Source organism: Rattus norvegicus, chromosome 10 (genome assembly GCF_036323735.1).
Source record: "Rattus norvegicus strain BN/NHsdMcwi chromosome 10, GRCr8, whole genome shotgun sequence".
NCBI lineage: Eukaryota > Metazoa > Chordata > Mammalia > Rodentia > Muridae > Rattus > Rattus norvegicus.
The window spans coordinates 60,973,089-60,995,759 of record NC_086028.1 but is presented as its reverse complement, the minus strand read 5'-3'; the positions used below and the strand labels follow the sequence as shown (position 1 = coordinate 60,995,759).

At 48.4% G+C, this 22,671-nt stretch overlaps 1 protein-coding gene across 2 annotated transcripts; it reads right to left on the bottom strand.

Annotated features, from left to right (window-relative positions):
- Positions 1–712: 712 nt before the first annotated feature.
- Inpp5k (inositol polyphosphate-5-phosphatase K) lies at positions 713–21,577 on the bottom strand. 2 transcript variants are annotated; one of them, XM_039085519.2, is made up of 12 exons: positions 21,415–21,452; positions 19,398–19,470; positions 19,010–19,118; positions 15,041–15,157; positions 14,514–14,689; positions 13,857–13,968; positions 12,072–12,181; positions 3,902–4,070; positions 2,691–2,828; positions 2,362–2,445; positions 2,125–2,229; positions 713–1,960 (listed from the first exon to the last, which is right to left on the bottom strand). In XM_039085519.2, the coding sequence occupies exons 3-12, from the start codon at positions 19,106–19,108 to the stop codon at positions 1,901–1,903; spliced, it is 1,170 nt and encodes a 389-aa protein (XP_038941447.1). In that variant the 5' UTR covers positions 19,109–19,118; positions 19,398–19,470; positions 21,415–21,452; the 3' UTR covers positions 713–1,900. The 2 variants fall into 2 exon arrangements, with proteins under 2 accessions (XP_038941447.1, NP_001013881.1); NM_001013859.1 differs by having other exon boundaries at positions 1,690–1,960; positions 19,398–19,505; positions 21,415–21,577.
- Between the last annotated feature and the right edge of the window lie 1,094 nt (positions 21,578–22,671).

Sequence of the window (22,671 nt, the reverse complement as noted above, 5' to 3'; positions counted from 1 at the left end):
TCCAGAAGGAGAAGCTGGCATGGGAGGGGCAGAGGCACCCTAAGCCTACTCTGATACAGATGGCTGGGCACCTTCCCTTTTCTCCTTCAGTTTCCTCCGCCCAGGAAAGGCCTATAAAGCTTCCTTCCTTTGGGAAGCACATCTATCCAGAGCAGGCTCATCCTAGTGGCCACACAATGGCTCTTATCAGTCTCGGAGCCAGGCACTGAGACCCAGCACACACCAAGTCTCACATATTTCCTGTTTCCACCCAACGGGTCAGGGGTGGGCCCAGAACAGCCATATCCTGACTGGGACCTAAGAGGGAGAGCAATCCCCTTCCTTTTTCCGCCTCTCAATCACAGCTGAACTCAGCCTTCCCAGTTCAGGAGGGATCCTGCACCAGGACACCATTGTGGTGGTGTTTCTAAGTGAAGGGAGGGTAGAAGTGAGTTTGTGGAGAAGTACTGGGAGGAGCCTGGGCCCCTAGGGCCTGGCCCGGGGCTTCATGAATCAGAATAGCAATGCTGGTAGTTTTGAAGGATTCTGGGTCTTAGCAATAGCTCTCTTAGTGACTTGTCAACAGGTATCGTGCATTTTCTGGATACCTGAGACTCCAGTGGGTAAGGCAGGGTAGGATGGGTCACAGATGCAAGGCCAGTCTCCAGGCCCCATTCCTATATTTTGGTCCTTTGCTCCCCCCCCACCCCCCATCAAAGGAGTCACACAGGAGTGTGAATGCCATCTTTATAATTACCCTCTGCTGTAACAGCACACAGAGAACACACAGCAACAGCTCACTATGAGCCTGGGGGTTCTTAACACCCAGTGGCTCCCAGGATAGAATACAGAACCTAGAGCAGCTAGAGTGACTTATGACTTAGGTCACAAGATGGACAGAGAATCACAGGGCTAGACTCCCTGAGGTGTATCCTGGGAGAGGTGTTGAGTCACTGTTGGCAGAAGGCATCTGTCGGGTACGGATAGGCTATCCACATGGCACCTGGAAAGTGCTGAGTCTTCTTCTTGCCACTAGCTCCTTCAAAATGTCCAGTCTAGTTCCTCTGCTGCTCCCCACTTCTAGGTCCCAGCAGGGCCCGGGGGAGGAGCAGTGCTTTGCCAATGACTCAGGCTGGGAGTGGCAGCAGATGAGCTTGATCTGAAGACCACTCTAGAGGACAGTGGCTAAGGCTCCTCCTCCACCGGTCAACTGTCTGTAAAGGGCAGGCGGGTGGGGACATGGGGCTCCACTCCTCTGCAGAAGCTAACCTGAGGCCCTAGAACTTCCTGGTCAGATCCCACTCTTAGAGTAGAGATGGGCATTGCTATCTACTTCCGCCACAGTGCTTCAGCTGAAAGCAGGGCTCTCAGAGCCTCTGTCATCCCCGTGGGAACAAACCATGAGATTCCAAGACTTTTGGAACCTGGTGCTGTTTGTGCCACCCAATTTACAGGGCCTGTACAAATGTGAACATCTCCCCCACCCCGGGCAGCCCGAGGAGGCCCAGGATGGTGTGATAGGAATGCAGGCCTGTGCCAGATAGGGCATGTGCCTGGCACGACTGCTTGGATGTGAGAGGGAGTGTTTATGTGTGGATGAGAGGGAGAAAAAAGAAATGGCATGCAAGCTAGTGGAAGCAAGCAAGTCTATGTGCAGTGGACAGTCTCCAAGACCTCGCCATTGACACACTACTCTGTTTCAATCACATCTCTGTAATAAAAAACCTGTATTAAAGGGCCAGTTCATCTGGACTAGAGAGAGCAGAGGAGGTTGGCTGAGCTCCCCTGGGAGGTGGGGAGCTGGAGGAAACTCAGATGCCTCCTCAGGGGCTGGGCCAGACCCAGCGCTGCTGGCAGTGCTGAAGCACAGCTGGCTTCCAGCTCTAGCCTCCGCCCTGGATTCATTCACTCCCATCTGGGCTCAGAGCTGTGGTTCAAGCTCAGACAGTGTGTCCTCTCTCAAAAAGAAGCCGGACGGGATCTGCAGGGGTAAAACATGTAGCAGAAGAGGTGAGCAGAGTTCTTACCTACTTTCCTGATGGTCCGCCCACCACCCAACAGATAGAGCTCCATGGGCATAGCCCATAGTGTGCCTCCCAGATCCTTCAAAGTAACCTTCCCCTTCTCCCAACAGCAACCCCTTACCTTGAAGGGTTGACTTATCCCCACTATAGAGTGCAGGTTGTTGCTATAGTAACAGAGAAGAAACTGCTCCTCCGTGTCAGGGATAGCACTGATGTTGATATACACCTGGGGCAACAGGAATGGGGTCAGTTCTAGGGCTTGAGCCATTCCCAGTATAGTGGTAAATTATCCAAACACTTTCTTCCTTCCTTCCAGAAGACAAGAATGTTTAGGCAATTCTGCATGTCAGAGACGTACCTGGTTTGGGTTGTTACCACGGGAGACTTGGTTGTCACCGACCCAGACATAGGATACATAGTCATTAATGTGTCGCATCCCCACCTGTGAGTGGGGATCAGGCAGTCAGTCAGGGCTGAGGAGGGTATGAAAGTCCTAAGGAAAAGATGGTCTTACTGCCAGGGTTTGTCTTAACACTAAGTCTTCTCTTTCCTGACAGGCCCTAAGTTGGACAGGGTCCCTGGGGTGAACCAGAGTAAGCTCTTCAGTTGTCTCTGGCCAGCTCCTGTGGGCCCCAGTGATGGACAAACCAGGGGATAATGGACTCCCTGCCTTGCCTGCCATATCACCTTGTATAGTCCGATCCAGTCCCAGGGGCTGCTGAGGAACTCTGGGGTGGAGGTGTAGTTGATCAGCATGTCGTTCTCCTTGGTCCACAGGTATTCAGGCATCATAGTGATCAGTGGGACAGACATCAGTGGGTTCAGCTGTACACAGGGGTGAGTGGTAGGCTGAAATCCTTAAGGCAACTGTTCCTTATTGTGTTCTGCTAGAGTGGTAGGGGCAACAGGGACACCTAGAGCAGTGGGCATAGAACTTTGCTAGGCTACTTTAGCTGACCCTAGCTGGCCAGTAGGAAAGAGAAAGAACCAAAGGCTTGTCACAGGGAATGCTTGCCCTGCCAGGGGAATGGGGTCTAGAAGCAGGTAAACAGCACAAAGCCCAGAACTGAGGGTGTGCATGGATATGGGAAAAGGGACCTGGTTTAAGAAAAGAGGTCGGGGGGAGTGGAGGGCTGGAGGGCTGGAGAGATGGCTCAGCGGTTAAGAGCACTGACTGCTCTTCCAGAGGTCCTGAGTTCAATTCCCAGCAACCACATGGTGGCTCACAGCCATCTGTAATGGGATCTGATGCCCTCTTCTGGTGTGTCTGAAGAGAGTGACAGTGTACTCACATATATAAAATAAATAAATAAATCTTTAAAAAAGAGAAAGAAAGAAAGAAAGAAAGAAAGAAAGAAAGGAAGGAAGGAAGACAGACTGACAGCCACTCTCTTCCGAGGTTTCTGCCTCTAAGGCCCCAATTCAGATTTGTAGGGAAAGGCTCTGGTGAGAACAGCTGTAAAAATGTGGAAGGACCAGTACTGGAGCTGAGAGGAAAGGCAGTTTAGCATGGCCAGCGGTGCACTGTTATTAGGTGGCAAGATATAAAGGATGGGCAGAGCTCCCTCTGCAACTCGATCTAGACACAATTAGGACAAATAAAAGGAAGTTCTACTTCACATAGTAGGTAATAAGCATGATGAAACTCATTAACCTCCAGGGAGAAAACCAAGAGGAAACAGAAGCCTATACACAGAGGGCCTCAACATGCTTCTGACAGAGAGAGCCATCAACAGTTCCTAGAAGCACTGGGATACCTGAGCTGGGAGGAAAGACAATCATGTCCTCCTACAGGTGTCCCCTGAGACTGCCTGACTTTACAACCCAACCCCGAGGGTTTGGTAGTGTGGCCAGCACAGCTATCCCTCTGCCAGGTTTTGGGAAGCCCAGAAGTTCACCTCCAAGTCGAAGGTGCCAGTGACAGGCTTATGGTCACTGATGCTGTATGTCATGTGGCTGACATAGTCCTTCTGTGTCAACAAGAAGCCGGAGGGGTTGGCCTTGGCTGGCTGCCGCTTCAACCTCCACAGGATTCGGTCAGTCCACGCAGGCTTGCGTTTTTTCTCACTTAGGAGGAAAAGAATGGGAAGAAAAGAGTTGGCATGAGCAGGAATGTGCCTCCATGTGTCTGCTTCAGGGTCTACCAGCACTCAAAGACTTCTGGCAGGTGACGAGTATCCAACAGAAACAGCAGCATCAACCACCGACCCTCTGCTAAGCCCACATGTTTATCAATTAAGCTGCAATTTAGGGATGTTCCATTTAAGGCACTCCTTAAAGAAAAACAAAACAGAAAAGAACCTAGGTTGGGTTTTGAAGATGTAGGGACTCAGACTTGAATTTGGGGAATGCTTGCCACAGGCCTGTGGTTAGTAGGGTTACCACTCACCCTTTACAGGAGGGAGACTGAGCCTTAGAATGGGAATCATTTCCCAAAGCCACAGAGTTACTAAGTGGTGCATCCAGGACTCCAGGCCAAGCAAGCAGCCTGACCACAGAGCACGTGCTCTTAACCACCACACTAACCCTCTTAGGCTGCAGCTCCCTCTTCTTCAAAATGGAGATGAGAGCAGCTGTTACCTCACAGGGCTGCTCAGACAACTAGAACAGGCCTCTGTCTGAAACAAACTGCCTGTAGAACTCGGTCAGTGTGGTTAGACGGGGTCGCCTGCAGTCCAGGCTGGCCTCAAACTCTCCACACCCTGGAGGATGACTCTGAACTTCTCGTCCTCCTGCCTTCATCGGTGTACAGGCGATGCCCAGTTCGTGTGGTGCTATCCGCCTTCGGGCTTCTGTCAATACCAGGCAAACACTCTCACCTGCGCTAGATCCCAACTCTCACTGTCAGTCTTTGTTCTCAAGAGTTATCAGAAAGAGCTTGCCATGTAAGGAAGAGGGTCTGAATGAAAATCCTTGTAAAACTCAAAACTAAAGTAAGCATAGTACTAAGGAGAGGGGTGGCAGGCAGACCCCTGGGGGAGGCCAGATCACTGAGGCCAGTAGAACTGAGCTGGTGAGCTCCAGCTTAGAAAGTGACGCTGTTTCAAAGAGTGAGGTGGGAGCCAGGGTTGGTAGTGCATGCCTTTAATCTTAGCCCTGAGGAGGTAGAGGTCAGCCTGGTCTACACAGTGAGTTCTAAGACAACCAGGGCTACATAGAGACCTATCTCCACCTGACCCCACAAAGAAAAAAGAAAAAAAAGGGGGGGGGGCAAGGAGTAAAGGTGTTTGCCACCAAGTTTGACAACCTGAGCTCGATACCCAGAATGTGAAAGTGAGAACCAATGCTCAGAAGCTGTTCTTTGATTATACACATGCTATTGCAAAAGTACCCTCTCCACTCACCAAAAATGTAAAATATGTTTAATTTTTAAAAGGAAAACCAAACAATTGGAGACACTAGACACTAACATCTGGCCTACACACATTCATATTCATGTTCATTCATATTCTCTCCCACTCCAAAAAGAAAGCCAGGCATGGTGGCTCATGCCTACAATCCCAGCACCTGGCTGGCTAAGGCAGGAAGGCCATTTTGACTTTGAGCTCAACCTGGGCTGTACAGAGTTCCAAGCCAGTATTGACTACAGAGTGAGCTCCTGTCTCAAGGAGGGAGGAAGGCACTGGAGAGATGGCTCAGCAGTAAGGAGCACTGGCTGCTCTTTCAGAGGACCTGGGTTTAATTCCCAGCAACCACGAATGTTAACGACCACCTATAACTCCAATTCCAGGGGATCTGATTCCCTCTTCTGATGTCTGTGGACAGCAGGCGTGCACGAGGTGCACAGACACAGGTGGGCAAAACACATAAAATAAAGAAAATAATTAAAATTGTAAAAAGCTGTGGAGTGATAGAGGACGGCATGGATGCTGGCCTCTGATATCCGCAGACACATGCACAGGTGATGGGCAAGTGCATCTACCTACATGTACACATGCACAAACCACAAACAGAAGAGTAAGCAACAAACAACAACAAAAAATAAACCCAAAATAGAAAAAAAATGCTTTCCAGTTAGGCATGGCGGTGCACACCTTTAATCTCAGGACCACAGAGGCAGAGGCTGATGGATCTCTGTGAGTTCAAAGCCAGCCTGGTCTAGAGAGCAAGTTCTAGGACAGCCAGGGCTATACAGAGAAATCCTGTCTCAAACAACCCAACAACAACAACAAAAAATGCATCCAGTCATAACGTACAGTCTTCTATGTCTCAATCACTGTGAAAGTTGCCATCTCCCGCTTTCTTCAGTCCTATTTTTACCAAGGACTTCCAGTGCATTGTTAAGCAGCAGCACGTCTTTCAGTGAATGATAGCAAGGTAAACTGAGACTCTGGAATCAGAGGCCAGTCGGAGGAAGGCTCTGGTCTGGTAATTCCAGAGCTGTCCCCTCCGGCAAATGACTTCACCTCTCTGCAGCTCAGTTTCCTGAACTTTCAGACTGTGTGATAACAGAACTTACTTCAAAGGGGCTGAGGTGTCAAGGAGTGGCCAAAAAGTGGAAACTCTGGCTAAACCACCTTCTGCTTGTCAGCTCCTAAGGCTGTTTCCAGATGCTCACCTTTCTGGGGTTTTTGTTGTTTGTTCAGAGACAGGGTCTTACTAAGTGCCCCTTGCACAGCCGGGACTCACTCTGTAGACCGGGATGGCCTGGAACTCACAGATCCACCTGCCTCTGCTTCCCCAGTGTCGGCATTACTGAGAAACTGCCTAGCCCCTGTGTTGTTGGTCACCATGAGCATGAGATGCCCAGCAAGGCTTGCACCATGATGAGAGACGCACAATGCATGTCTTTAAAGCCCACACTCTCCCCAATTCTGAGAATTAACCAAGAACCCAGACCTTTGTGTCTGCAGTCCTGAGCCAGCATCGGCCTCCTCCCTCCTCAGCATTTCTCAGCCAGCCCTTCTTCCTACCTTTTCTTTAGCATCTGTATTGTTCATCTCTTCCAACAAGGCTTACCAAATGTCAAGTAAGAAAGATTGACAAGCAGGGTCGGCAGGGCAGGTGTGGTAGTGCACCTTTAACCCTAGCAGAGTCAGGTGAATCTCTGTGAGTTCAGGGCCGGATTGGTCTACATAGCAAGCTAGAGGACAGCGGGGGCTCTATAGTGGGACTCTTATCTTTTTTTTTTTTAAAGATTTACTCATTTATTATATATAAGTACACTGTCGCTGTCTTCAGACACACCAGAAGAGGGCATCGGATCTCTTTACAGATGGTTGTGAGCCACCATGTGGTTGCTGGGAATTGAACTCAGGACCTCTGGAAGAGCAGTCGGGTGCTCTTAACCGCTGAGCCATCTCTCCAGCCCCCGGGACTCTTATCTCACAACAGGGAAAAAAACAAAAACCAAGCAAACCAAAGAGAGTCAAGGAGATTCTTTTTGCAGTGCTAAATGGAAGCCAGGGTATAGGTGACCATTACTGAGCTATACCTCCAGTTCCTCGACTTCGTTGTTTGGCAAACAAAATGCAAATTAAATATGTTCAAATATTATTGTATCTATCCTTCAAGTCCCACATTTCTTGTAATTTAAAAGTGGATCCTTAGTGTATTATGCACTGTGACACCTGTCCTATTGACTGCTCCAATCTTTCCAGTGGTGCTGTCTTTCATCTTTTAAAAAAGATTATTCACTTTTATTTTATGTATATGTGTGTTGCCTGCATGTAAGTTTATGTTCACAGTACCCAAAGAACCTCTGGAACTGGAGTGATAGATGGTTATGGCTGCTGTGTAGGCGCTGGGAACCAAACCTGGGTCCCCTGCACATGTAATGAGTGTTGTAACCCTCTGAGCAGTTTCTCCACCGTTTCCCACGGTCCTGTCTTACAAGTCCTAGTTTTTCTAAAGCTGAGACAGGCTACTCTGATCTGGTGGAAGCTGTGTGTTGGCCCACGGCTTGTGCTTCCTCTGCCCCTCCTCTCCCAGAGCACCTCCCTTCAGAGCAGCCAGAGCTGTCTACAGTATCCATCAACCTCAAGGAGGCTATCTGAATGGATGGTTTCAATATAACTGTCTCTCAAATGAATGAACACACTTCACTTTCAGAAAACTAAAGGCAAAAACTGCAAGATTCTCTAGATTCTAAAACAAAACAAAACAAAACAAAACAAACAAAAAAAAAACAACAAAAAAACCCAACCCAACCAACCAACCAAAACCCCACAGGGAGCCAACCTACTGACCCCAGAGGAGCTGTGCACATGATACTCTGTGTTTGGTGTCTGTATGAGAGCACGATTCACTTTAGCTCCCTATGGACAGATTTGAAGTGCCTCATTGAACTCTGGAGCATGGTTAGCTGGTCAGACACTTAATGTGTCCGTGACACAAGTCTTGACTAGCTTTGATCACAATATCCCCTGCTCAATCTGCCCAGTCTGCATCCATAATGATTACTGTAACAACACCTGGTGCAATCCCTGAGTCTAATAGGATTTCCACCCTGCCCTCAGCCCCTCCACCCTCCCCTGTAATGGAGCTGACCTCGGTTCTCATTACATCTTGGCTCGGGAACACTGCACAGCTAATGAACACTGCATTCTGAGCTCTGCACACAAACCATCCACAATCACTTTGTATAGTGAGACACAAATCACCTATAGTCACTTAGGACAGCTACACAGGCTAAGGTCTTATCCACTCCCAGTGTTACTCATCAGTGCTGCTCAAGGACTAGAGCCCGCCCTTCCTGTCTACCAACATCGCTGCCTCCTTCGTGTATGTCCTAAGGTGTATAGCTGAGGCAGAAGACCTGCCTAGTGCACGTGGGACTCTGGATTCAACCCTCCTGCAAAAACAAACAAACAAACAAACAAACAAACAAACAAGCCTCTTCTTGACAAGTCTAATTGACACCTCCCTCCTGTCTCTGGCTTCCAACTTCCTTTGGCACTTCATTGAGTTCTAGAGAGGTACATCGAGTTCCAAAAAGTCCCTGTCATCGGTGGGTCCCTTTGCTAGTCTGGCTCGAAAATTGTTCTCAGGCTCCCAATTAAAACACTGGCTAAAGGGGCTGGGGATTTAGCTCAGTGGTAGAGCGCTTGCCTAGGAAGCGCAGGGCCCTGGGTTCGGTCCCCAGCTCCGAAAAAAAAGAACCAAAAAAAAAAAAAAAAAGAAACCAAACCAAACCAAACCAAACCAAACCAAACCAAACCACCGGCTAGATGCTGTGCTTATACCCGGGACAAACACAAATTAGATGCAGGTTCCGTGCTCTGGGTATCAAGAGACCCGCAGTGGCTCACTACCCAGTACCTCACACATAATAATTCCACCAGCAAACTGCATAGATGTCCTAGGATTTGAGGCAGGCAGCACGCTGGGTAGTAAGCAGCTTTGTGATTCAGGAAGAATCTTAGCCCCAGTCCATCTGACTGCCCATCTGACTGCCCAGCTGTTTTCAGTGGGTCTGGAGCCTAACCACAGAGGGGTGCCTAGGCAGGAATAGTGGACATCATGATTGAAATACTCCTGTCTAGGGCCAGAGTGTAGATTCTCAGCACATTTTAAAATAAATGCCTGTAATCCCAGGGATGGGGATGTCTCTCAGAGATAGCCGAATCCCAGCACTACCTGATCAGCAAGACTACGGCCAGACAAACGGTGACTGCCAGATTCAGTGAGAGACCCTGCCTTTAAAACAAAACAAAACATCCAACCAAAGCCTGGTCTGGAGGCTTTAATTCCGGTACTCAGGAGGCAGAGACCAGCAGATCTGAGTTCCAGACCAGCCTGGTCTACTGGATGAGTTCCAGGACAGCCAGGACAACACAGAGTCCCTGTCTTAGAAAAAACAAAACTGGGCTGGGGATTTAGCTCAGTGGTAGAGCGCTTGCCTAGGAAGCGCAAGGCCCTGGGTTCGGTCCCCAGCTCCGAAAAAAAGAACCAAAAAAAAAAAAAAAAAGAAAAAACAAAACCAAACAAGACGGAGAGCAATGAAAAGAGACACTGACCTCTGTACATATATACATGCTCACAAAAACACACCAAAAAAATACAAGTAAAATATAATCCCAGCCACCTGAGAGGCAGAAGCATAAGAATCATGTCTTCTAGACCAGCCAGGGCTACATAACAGGGTTTCTCTGTGTAGCCCTTGACCTTCCTGAACTACTCTGTAGACCAGGCTGGTCTCAAACTCAGAGATTCATCTGCCTCTGCCTCCTGAGTGGTGGGATTAAATATATGTGCAGAATTAAATGGTGCGAATCTTTTTGCACAACACCTGGAACATGGTAAGAGCTCAGTGTCAGCCACAGTGAGCTATTATACAACAATAAAGATCTCCATCTTCCTTAGCGGTGTTTTGTTTTGTTGTCTTCATGCTCTCCCTTTGCTCCTGCTGGAAAGACTGGTTATGAATTATTTGTGTTTGAATGGAGGGAGGGGGCAACTAGGGCTTTATGCATGCTAGGCAGGCACTATCCCACAGAGCTGCAGGCCGAGCACTGTGCTTAGATGAAATGGCACAGGTGAAAAGTACTATGCTCAGACACACATCTGAACCCAGCTCAGCCATTGGCTAAGCTCCCTGGGGCCTGTACTTACTACCAGATCTAGCTGCTTGTCAGGACTTAGAGTCTGCTGTAGTCTCTATCCTATGCCCAAAGGGGATTGCTCCTACTTGCTCAGGCTTGAACCCAGGGCCTTGCATGTGCTAGCTAACTATTTTAACACCAAGTGACACCTTCAGTGCACACTGACGTCTTGAGGTGCTGGCCTCCAAGGCACCAGACGGTTATTGAGGCCTGCTAAGTTCCATGTTACTACTCAAGTTCAGTGAATGGCTGCAAAGAGCAGAGCAGCATCTCCCTGCAGCTACAGTCACATCAGCCAGCCAGAACTTGTCCTCTTACCTATTTTCCAGCCTATTCTGCTGCCAGGATGCCCTCTGTCTCCAGAGTGCATTGCCTTTTCTTGTGTAGACTGCCCTAGCCCTAGCCCTGTCTTGCTCTGTATCCCTGAGATGGTGTATCCTTTCCTGTTTCCTTAGTAAGGACATTTAGGCTTTGTCAAACATTTCCATACATGAAGTCCATAGCTACCTTTTATCCTGGCCTGCTGTAGATACCTAGTCCCCCTTTTACTGCTAGGGGTCTGGGTCACCCTGCTGGTGTCTCCCCAACTAACAATCAACTTGTTGGGAACCTGCTGCCAGAGTTGTTCTTGTTCTCCATTTAAGCCTCAGGTTTTGGTAGTCACCTGGTCCTTTCTCAGCTCTTGGTCTTCGTGTAAGACCACCCCCACCCCCACCTGAAGAGATCAAGTTAAATATTAACCGTAGATATCGCCCGTGCCCGCTGGGTGCCTCGTCCTGGGCTAAGCATAGGTAAGGTCTCAGCCAACTCTTACTAAGCTATGGACACTGAGCACCCCACTTCCTGACGGCCAGCAGCAGAGCCAGACCACCTTGCAGCTGGTGAAGATGGCTGTGAAGACTGTCAATGTCTGGGAAGTTTTTCCCTTTTTTTGGGTGGGTGTTGCTGTTTTGTTTAAAGACAGGGTCTCACATAGCCCTAGTTGGCTTTGAATTTGCTGTGTAGCAAAGGGTGGCTTAGCCTGCCCCTCCCCAGGCAAGGATTACAGCTGTGCAAACCCATGTCTGGTTTTCCAGTATTTTTCATCTCCTTACACAGTAGTTGACTCACTCTGAGTTTGGGGCCGGGGAACTTTGTAACTATCTTAGATAACCTTTCTGCACCCATGTATGAGGTCTAGAAGGCCTTGAGAAGAAGAGGCTCCCAGAATGCTTTGGTGCTCCCCCTCCTAAGCCAGGGCTGCCTCTGCCATTTCCTTTAGCCTCTCCTTCAAAAACCTTCTCCCCGATACTCCATTCTTGCTGATATGAGCCTTTCCTCCCTCTCTCAGACCAGTCTGGGAAGTTCCCGCAGTCAGAGCCTAAGAAAGGGCCAGCAGGTTCCACTCCGGAGAGGTGATGGCTGGATTCATTCCTGCCCTTCTAACATTTCTACTCTGTGGCATGCCCTAACCTCCACCCTGCTACTAGGGGTGGCTGGTATTCTAAGACTTCCAGAGCCTCCTCGGCACTGATGTCCTCCTCACCTGGTGTCATAGTTGTTGGAGTGCCTGTCAAACTTGTAGGTGGGTGGGAAGAGCAGTGGGCCTTCCTGGAACTCCCGGAGCAGCTGGTCCTGTTTCTTGGCAATGAAGAGCTGTAGATACAGACACAGTCCCCATCTCCTCACAGTCACTAGGTCAGCCCACCCTCCTTGCAGTCATTGCTTCAGCAGCCCCACATCTTCTGAAAAATGGGACTTTATAGGACCAGGGAAGCAGCTGCCTGACATTTTCTCTGCTCCCTTCCCTCTGTAGACAGCAGGCGTTGAGTTCCCACTGTCTGGAGGTTATTAGGAAGCTTGTGTCAGAGGACATAGGAAAGCCAAAGCCCCCAAAGGGGTGGCTATTCTTCTCTAAGAGGTAACCAGGCTGGGGAGAGGAGAGGCTGATGTATGTTATTATGCCAGGGCTCCCCAAAGCACCTTCTCCTAGCTCTTTTTAGGGGGATGCCAAGATTTCACACTGTAGCTTAGACTTGGCTGGAGCTAATGTAGCCAGGGTGGCATCAAAATCAAAACAATCCTCCTGGGGCTGGAGAGATGGCTCAGCGGTTGAGAGCACTGACTGTTCTTCCCGAGGTCCTGAGTTCAAATCCCAGCAACCACATGGTGGCTCACAACCATCTGTAATGAGATCTGATGCCCTCTTCTGGTGTGTCTGAAGACAGTTATAGTGTACTTACACATAAAATAAATAAATAAATATTTAAAAAACAAAAACAAAACAAAACAAAACAAAAAAAAAACAATCCTCCTGCCTCAGTCTCCTGAGTGCTAAGATTATAGGTACGAACAGGTATGCCCAGCCTGGCTCTCTATTCTTGACCATGCCAATGATTTCTCTAGGTGAAGATCAGCACTCACGATATGGCTGCCCCATCTCCTCATGCAAAACCTGGTTAGACTCTTCTTCCCAACCCATGGACAAAGGAGAACAGATCCCAGACAATGTGATCACTGTTGTTCTCTGAACATTTCGCAGACCTCCATAATAGGTTCTGATCACACACACGCATGCACACACACACTCACACACACACTCACACTCTCTCACACACACACTCACACACATTCACACACACTCACACACACATACACACTCTCACACACACTCACACACACATTCACACACACACTAACACACATACACTCACACACATTCACGCACACACACTAACACACATACACTCACACACACTTACACACACACTCACACATGTACACACACACTCACTCACACACACACTCACACACACATTCACGCAAACACACTAACACACATACACTCACACACACACTCACACACATATACACACATACATATTCACACACATACACATTCACACACACTCACACTCACACATATACACACACATACACATTCACACACACTCACACTCACACACACATTCACACACACACTAACACACATACACTCACACACACTCAAACACACACACTCGCACACGCACACACATTCACGCACACACTAACACACACTCACACATGTACACACACACTCACTCACACACACACTCACACACACATATACACACATACACATTCACATACACACACTCACACACACATGTACACACACACTCACTCACACACACTCACACACATACACACACATTCACGCACACACACTAACACACACACTCACACACATATACACGCACATATACATTCACACACACACACACTCACACACACACACACATTCACACAAACTCACATTCCGTACCCCAGACATCTGCTCACTTAATACCTGATCTTTCTCCCACAGCTCTTTGTAGCGCTTCTTTGTTATACACTCCTGAACAAAGAGCAGCCCAAAGTCCTCGATTCGAAAGTTCATGTCTCCAAACCACAGAATGAGGCTTCAGGAAAAAAAGGAGGGCAGCCTGAGGGTTTGCGATGAGGTCAGTGAAGAGGCACGGGCCTGTTGAGCACAAGAGCTGCTGAGGGGGAAAAAGCTGAGGGGAAGGTAAGCAGCTAGACTCCAGGAGAGCAGCAGGTGAAGGCCAGGACAAGCTTAGGTCCTATAGGACAGTCCTTGGCTCCAGTGCTATTACTTAAGTTAAAGGGCTTTCCCAGAGGAGCACATGGCAAATATGAGGAAGGCTCTACCTCCTGCTCCCAAGCTGCCCATCAGGACAAGCTAATAAACAGCCCTGGGTGAACTCAGGAACCACCAGGGCCTTGACCGGGGATGTTTACAGTTGTCCAGGGTTCCTAGGAAGGACAGAGAGGCCAGAGGAAAGGAGACATCAAGCAGGCAAAGCTGAGTGGTATAGCAGATGGGACACCAGGAAAGGGGTTGGGAGAGGGAGCCCTCCTGACTGGCAGGAGAGTAGACTTGGTCAATGCTAGTCTGGCTGGCACGGGAGAGGACAGGGATGACAGTTTGTAGCTTCAGGCTCACTCATGGTCCAGGATGTTGGGGACATCATATCCCTCAAAAGTCAGACTCTCCAAGATGCGGTCAAAGTGCTCCAGGCGCTGGTCATTGTTGTACATGTGGGGAGGCAGGTGGCAGTTGACGATGCTGACATAGTAGCCGTAAAGCTTCAGACAGATGTTGATTCCCCCTTTGTTCCCCTGGTAGGAAAGGTGGGAAGAAGGGTGGGGAGAGACTCTGGATTGTATACATACCCCTCTTTTCCCACGCTGGGTCTGAGGAGAGGCTGTCTTACCTCCCCCAGGATTTCAGCCATAGACACACAGCTTCCCAGCTAATTCTTCCATGCACAAAGCTCAATACCCAAATCTAGGATCTCAGGAATATCCAGGCCCTGCTGGGATGGCAGGGTGTGGGGTGGGTTATGGGGGTGGGTATGCAGGGTCCTAGGCTACACAGAATATGCAGACTCAGTTGACTTCCCCTGTTTTGCTTAGCTTTGCAAAGCGTCCCTTGTTAGCTCAAGTCTCAGACCAGAGCTCAGTCCTTACCCAGTACCCGTAGAGGCCAGTAGGAATGGATTTTGTAGAGATGATCTGGATGTAGGGCAAATGCTGATACTTGGCAAAGACCAGTAAGAGAAGCCCCTGCATACGGACTTGAGAGATCTGCATCGAAGGGCAAAGGTCATTTATTAAACTGCGAAGGCCAATTGCATCCCTACTAAGCCCAACTAGGGACTTTTAAGAGTCTGAAACCACATGCAAATCCCTGCCTGAAAGTCTATGGAGCCCAGTTTAAGTCTAAATTTCAGCTTTTTCCTTTTTTCCTCTGAACTGCAAACAATGTGTTCCAGGGGGCTTCCAGGGCAGCTCGCCACTAGAAAGGCACTGCTTGCCCAGCCAGCCCATGGCCATGGAGCTGCTTCTCTTACATATGCTGTCCTAAGAGCCCTGGAGACTTCCACATCTTTTAGCCTCTCTTCCCATCGAATGAAGCAGGATAACACCATGCCTACATGAAGGTGTTATTTTTTTGGTTCAGTGTATATCTGTGTGTAGGTGAGCATTGTGGAGGTTATTGGGTGTTCTGTTCTATCAATTTCCACCTTGTTCCTTTGGAACAGGATCCCTCACTCACCCTGGAGCTAGGCTGGTGGCCAGTAAACCCAGTGAGTCTCCTCTCTCCACTCCCCCATAGTGCTCATATATGGGTGCTGGGATCCAAACTCCTGGAGAAGCCATTGCAACAAGTGTCCTAACCCACTGAGACATCTCTCCACCCTACTCCCCTTTTGATACAAGGTCTTGCTAGGTGTCCCAGGTAGATCTTTTTTTTTTCTTTTCTTTTTTTGGGGGCTGGGGATTGAACCCAGGACCTTGCGCTTCCTAGGCAAGCGCTCTACCACTGAGCCAAATCCCCAACCCCCCAGGTAGATCTTTAACTGCCAATCCTCCTGCCTTAGCCTCTTGAGTGCTGGGATTACAGGTATGTGCTCCCATACCCACTTTGGCTTAGGGACTCTTCAACATAAGCAAGAACAAGAGAGACACTTTTAGGGTGCAGTTCTGAATCTTGAGTTGACTGATAGCAATTCAAATGCAAGAATTAACTGACTCTACACCTACTTACTACACCCATTCCTAATGCTGAGGACCAATTTCAGAACTCTATGCATGCTGGGTAAGCATCTGAATACTTTTCTATACATGTTCTAGCCCAGTAAAACAGTACCATTTAAATTGGTGTGTGTGTGTGTGTGTGTGTGTGTGTGTGTGTGTGTGTGTGTGTGTGTGTGGTGTGATAACTAGAAAGTTAGGCATGATGGCATATGCCTGTAATCCTACTGCTCAGGGGGTAGAGGCAGGAGAATAAGGAGTTTAAAGCCAGTCTATGAGACACAGTTGCAAAAAAGTAAATAACTTCAGACTCTGGCTGAATGTCCACCAGGGCAGTGCACATGAAGTAAGTGTTGAGCATGGAGGCTCTGGAGGGGAAAGTAGCTAACACCCAGGAGAGGCCAAGCTTTCCCCCAGCTGTCACGAATCACTGTTCCTAGCTTGCTCCCTAGCTTGCTTGTGCAGCATTGAGATTCTGGGAGGCAGAGGAACTAGGAAGATGGTTTGGGGATTGCCAAATGCCTACTACTAGTGACTGCAGAGGTGGGGTGGGAAAAGCCCACCCCTAGTGACCCTCTTTCTCAGGGCTGGATTGTCCACCACTCCAGTAGCTGTTTCCGGAGCATGAGGTGCAAAGGCCAAGGAGGAAATCTCCGGGTGGGGAGCTGTACTGGTGCCTTCCAGGAATTATGAAACCTGATCCCCCAATCCAAGGGCAGCCCCAGCACTGCAAAAGAGTCAAAGTAGGGAGGTCCCCAAACTCAGTACTGAGCAAGGGAGGTTCTGGAGCCTGAGCCCTCTGGGTTGCTACATATGTAATACTAACCTACTCTCTAAGTCGTCTTAATTTTTTGTTTTTGTTTTTGTAACAGGACTTAAACCTATATAGGCTCTACCACTGAGCTATAGTTTTCTATTTCTCCCATTCACAACTATCTATGACAATAGAAATCTGGGCAGAGTTATTTTATGAGGGACGAAATCCCAGGGTCAGGACAGAAACCAAGAAACAGATAAGATTCAGGAGTGGAGTTACATTTAATCCTAACTAACATAGCAGGTTTGGGCCACTGGGCTTTCGCACAAAGACCAGTGCACTTGGTGAGAGAGCAGCAGGAAGCAGGGAACAGGGCAGGGAGTGTGAGACTGGGAGAATGGGGGGGGGGGGGTTGTGAGGAAAAACTAGAGCCTTCCAGGGAAAGTTCCAGTGCGAAGAAACTAAATTGAAGGAGCTGTGGGGACTGGCAGGAGGTGACTAGACACTGGACTGCCAAAAAGGGTCCTCTGAATTCACAACAGCTGGTAAATCCCCACAAGGAACCAGCTATAAATAGGGTTTGCCCATCTATTTGGCTAAGGAAAGGAGAGACATATGCTTTGTGTTCCTAGACCTCAATTTTAGGAGGCCACATGAGTGGAATGGGTTGGGCCCTGACACAAGTTGAGCTAAGTTGGTAGGGTGGCTCCATTCCATCCTACCAATCCCTTGCCAATTTGTCAAGGCACAAGGAGTCACGGAATCTTAGGAAGAAATGAGTTTTGGGACAGGAGGTTCTTCCCTCCATGAATAGCTCCAAGTCTTCTAGAAGAGGCATCTCAGTTTGTTCTGTGGGAAACCTAAGGGTTCTGGGGTTGACACTACCCAGCCTCAGGAGAACCAAGTCTTGCATTTCTCTTTCTCAGAGCCACACAGCTCTTGCTTCAATATCCCTGGGCAAACCAGGTAACTGAATTTCTACTGAAGAATAAAACTCATCCTAGAAAGGGAACAAAAGAATTCTGGTATTTCCAAGAAGCTGTGAACTAGATACTCTGATTAGGAGTTGGTTCATGGGGTTGGGGATTTAGCTCAGTAGTAGAGTGCTTGCCTAGCAAGCGCAAGGCCCTGGGTTAGGTCCCCAGCTCTGGAAAAAAAAAAAAGGAGTTGGTTCATTCATTGTGGGTACAGGGCAGAAATAAAACCCAGGGGCCTGGGGCTGGGGATTTAGCTCAGTGGTAGAGCGCTTACCTAGGAAGCGCAAGGCCCTGGGTTCGGTCCCCAGCTCCGAAAAAAAGAACCAAAAAAAAAAAAAAACAAAAAAACAAAAAACCCAGGGGCCTAAAACCTTCCAGTCAGTCTGCTATGGTCTAATGAATCCCCGAAGTCCCCAAAGTGCACTGGTCCCTCAGACTAAGAACCACTTTGCACTACACCTGTCTTCCCCTCTTCCAACTTCTGAGCCCCTCAGAACTTGATATCCATGTTCTCTGTGATATCAGCAGGTTAGCTTTGGAATTACCTGTCAGTCTTAGCATACATAAGCAGAGCAATAAAATATGATAGTTTAGAACAAAAGCCAGAGACGTGAAAAATCTGGATTCGGATTCTAGAGAGCCCATGTGATTTCTTAGCTTTGGGTTTATCTGTAAAGTATTTCTATCTCGAGAGTTAAGACTGAAAAATAACACACACCAAGAGCTTACTTATAATGCTTAACATCAAATCAACACTCCATAAATTGTAGCAAGTACTATACTCCAGAGATTTCATGCTGGGCAGTAAGAAGAGACCAGAGGGTAGGACAGGAGTGAGCACTGAGATATTGAAAAGCCCTGATGCATTACCACTAGGAATTCTCCCAAGGTGAGAAATACCTAGGTGTGAAACTGACCCCTGGACTCATAGCTCAGACCCAGGCACACTGGGACAGCATGAGGAAGGCAGGAGTTCCAGGGAGCCAAGTGTAGTATGTGAGGGTTAAACCTTTAATGAATGGGAAAGAACATGAAACGCTGAGTGGAGAAAGAGGAATGCATCAGACAAATGGTTAGCTGAAAGGGAGAAAGGGAAACCTATCGGACAAGCAATTAGAGTCAGAGTAGGTGACACACATTCCTCCATTGCCTGTAAACTTAGCTTACCTTGACAAGGTTCAGTGGAGAAAGCATATCCATGAAGAAACTGCTCCATGGGTCCTCAAAGGCAGCATCAGAAAGAAGGCTTATGATCCCATAATTCATTTCCTGCAAACTGACCATTCCAAGCCAGAGGCTCATCCCTGGCCTGGAGGACACTGCCTCTCCCACACATAGCATCAGACCTGGGTTCTGAAAACCAAGAGGTCTCCCTTCCCCAGCTGTGTGGCTGCTGCCCTTCTATCCATGACCATTGCTGACCCAGGACAAGAAACACAAGACAGGACCCACTGAGGATGAAAGCTCAAAACAAGACCTTCAGACTCCAAAATGAGGGAGGACAAGTTACATTAGTCCTCTACAGGGATGGGGGTGGGGCCCCCTAGACACCTACCCAATGATATATATGTCCAGATTCAGGTCTTCGTTGTTCAGTTGAAGTAGGTCACTGAGGTCCACAGTGGGGGCTGCAGAGGCCACATTCCATGTTACAACGTGTATGCTGTGGAGAGGATGTTAAGTCACGGAGAATGGAAGCTAAGATTTTTCCAGATAATGGGCAGAGACCTAGACACGTTTAAGGCTTCCACTACAGTGATCATTGGAAATGTGTCGGCATGTTTGTTTCATGGATTTTGGTTTTTTTTTGTTTTTTGTTTTTTGTTTTTTCAGGCTGTGTCTTACTATGCAGCCCTGGCTGGCCTCAAACGCCTTAGATAGAGATCAGTCTTCTTCTGCTTCCTAAATTCTGAGATTAAAGTTGTGTAGTACTATGTTCAACTTGTTTGTGCGTCTTGTGGTAGGAAAAGAGGAACAGGAGTGATGGACTACACAGCTTTTACCTTCCCTTCTCTGTCCCGAAAGCAGGAACCTCTTCCCGTGAACTGGCTCTTCTAGGAAGGTCTACAGTTACCTGGCAGTACCTGACACAGAGCTGCCCAGGGGAGCTCAAAAGCCATTGGCCAGAAGGAGAGGATGATGAGTTTGATAGACAGGAACCTATTAGCCCATCAGCCCCTACACCTCACTCATCCTTTATGGCTCAGGCAGCAACTCTGAATGCCCACTCCTTAACCTATGGGTTCCGAAGAGCACCAGGAAGGAGTTAGAGGTTGACTGTACATGACCGCATGCTTCAGAGCTCTGAGAACAGGAATTCAGAAAGAACAAAGTTGACAGCATATTCCCTTCCTCACTCTTACCTTGCAGATCCTTGGAGCACAACAAACTCTGCTAAGGCCTTCATTGAGCCTAGGTACAAGTTTCTGAGTAACAGGTTTCTTAATATCTGTCTCAAGAGTCTACTCTCTATTGAGAAAAGTCATCAGTTGGAACATAACATTCCAATTTCTGCTCTTTACAAGTCTCAATATCAGGAAAAATAATTAGCAGTTCTTAAATACCATCAGAAGCTCAAAAAAAGGCAAAGACTTATAGAAGCCTTCAGCGAGGGTGTTGCTATAGCAACAGCCCAAGAAGCCCAGACTGTCTCTGGGACAGAGCAAGCAGGAACTCAGCCTATACAGAGATGAAACCTGTGAGTTCCAGGAATACTGAGGCACTGAAGCATAAGACCCTCAAGATCCACCCAGAAAGGACAGGGCAGGCTATTCTAAAACATCTCCTCTCCACCAGATCCTGTTCTCAGAGGTATGTGGTCTTAAAGCATGAATTGTAAACAAAACAAAACAAAAAAAATTCTTGGCTAGCTTAAGGCAGCTCCCTGGCTCTCCCCGTGAAGATAAAATACTAAAAAAACCGCTTCTCAAGCCCTCCTGTTACTTCGTCTGGTTACAGTCTCCCCCTGCTGTCTAGCAGAGGACTACGGCAGGTAACCCTTTTACTCAATGGCTCCTTGTATTCCCAGGAACTCTAAGTGGATAAAGACTAGAACTCGGGATTTGTCATCCCAATTTTCAGTTTTAATGATTAGTAACAAATCCATGCACCGTGATTTATTGGACGATTAGCGGTGTTCCTCGTGATTAAAGAGCAAGCATGAGACCAGGTTTCACCTCGCTAAAGGATCTTATCTAAATCTGATTTCGGATTTCTAGAGATCACAGCCGGATCAAGAAGACCCCATGATGGACTGCTGAAAAGTAGGAACAAAACTTCTAATCTACAGCTGAAGAGGAGAATGTTGGTCCTTAGCAGTCTAAACCTGTGTGCTCCAAAAAAACAACTGGACACTTGCTTGGGAGCATCTGCAGTGACCAACTCGGCAGCCCAAGTTTAGAGCGTGCATCAGTCCTAGCATACATAGCCTACATACTGGCCTGACAGAATCTGGGTGTCTAAACTAGGGCAGCCTTGATCCCACTGTGGTTTTGAAACCCAGCCCCATAAATCAGACTGGGCTGAAGACAGCTAACCGCCAGGAACCTACCAGCCAACACCTGTGTTCTCACCTGAGCATAAGCTCTTTTGGTGCGCTCGGCTTCCTTAGACTCGCAGTCGTCATTATTCCTTCGTGGTAATGCTGTAGGTTCGTGTCTCAGCGCTGCAGCTACTGCGAGCCGGAGCAGCCCTTGGTCTCCGGTCTCAGCAGCACAGCTCCCTCCGGATTGTTTTTCTTCCGGATTCTGACTGCGCTTCGGCTTCCGTAGGAGGTGGATTCTGAACGTCTAGGGCTTTGGGGTGCGGTTGGGGAACAGAGGCGGGACTCTATAGCCCAGAGGCGGAGTGAAGACCGCCCCCCACCCCAGAGGCGTGTCCAACGTGTCATCCACCCCCGACGCCACACCGCCCGCACCGACGTGCGAGTGGGTGGTGGCGCGGCCGCCCAGGCCCGGTACTCCCAGTCTGCTTTGCGCGAGGGCGCGGGCGGAAGTTGCCGTGGCTCCCGGACTCGGACTGGTTCGCGGTCCCGCGGTGTACGGTCTTCCCTGCCGCCTACCCACCTTCAGAAGCCGGGAGTGGTCGGGACCCGGAGGCTCACTGTAATCTGTTCGGCCTCCCTCGCCCACACCACAAGTAATATCTCAAGTTCCTTGGCGCCCCCATAGGGGGTCTCAGAGCACTTCATTCTTTTAAGTGACTCAGTGGTCGTCGTTTGAGGGGTTTTTTTTTTCATCTGAGACAATCTTGCTTTTTAGTCCTGGGGCTTGTTATGCACACCAAGCTGATTCTCCCACCTCAGCCGAGATTACACCACCACGCCAAACTCGAAACTAATTTTGTTGAATACAAAGCAAAAAAAAAAAAAAAAAAAAATTCCAGAGAGCCATCAGTGAATGAAAACAATTCGTTGCTATTTGGCGTATATTTATGATTATTTACTTTGCCAGACACTTCGGTTTATTATTTCCTTTAGATTTTTGGGTCTTTATTTTTGAGGGCGGAGGGATTGTGCATAGGATGGTTTTTATAATTATGACTTCCCTAAGGAAATGGAGTTTTAACATAAAATTCAACGCTTGAAAGCTAAGTTAGTGATTTCTACCTTTTAGCACAACTGTAGTACCAGCTACTCAGTGATGCCTTGTCTCAAGAATCCACAAACACCCCGCTACTTTATATGTTCTGGAACCAGGTGTAGTGATGTATTTCCAAAAACTGTTTTGACTGTATGACTACTCCCAAGTTTGAGTCCAGTTTGGGCTATCTTCAGCTTACAGGCCATTAGAACTGCTGTGATTCGTTCTCAAAATTAAGGAGGGGACAAC

Bases quoted from the DNA above. Each gene is read 5' to 3' on its own strand.
- Inpp5k (NM_001013859.1), bottom strand. From the start codon at position 21,467: ATGACGACTGCGAGTCTAAGGAAGCCGAGCGCACCAAAAGAGCTTATG. The intron at 19,119-19,397 runs GTAGGTGTCTAG...TGGAATGGTCAG, and splicing joins CTGGACATATATATCATTGG to TTTGCAGGAAATGAATTATG. The intron at 13,969-14,513 runs GTGAGCCTGAAG...TTTTTCCTGAAG, and splicing joins CCCAACATCCTGGACCATGA to CCTCATTCTGTGGTTTGGAG.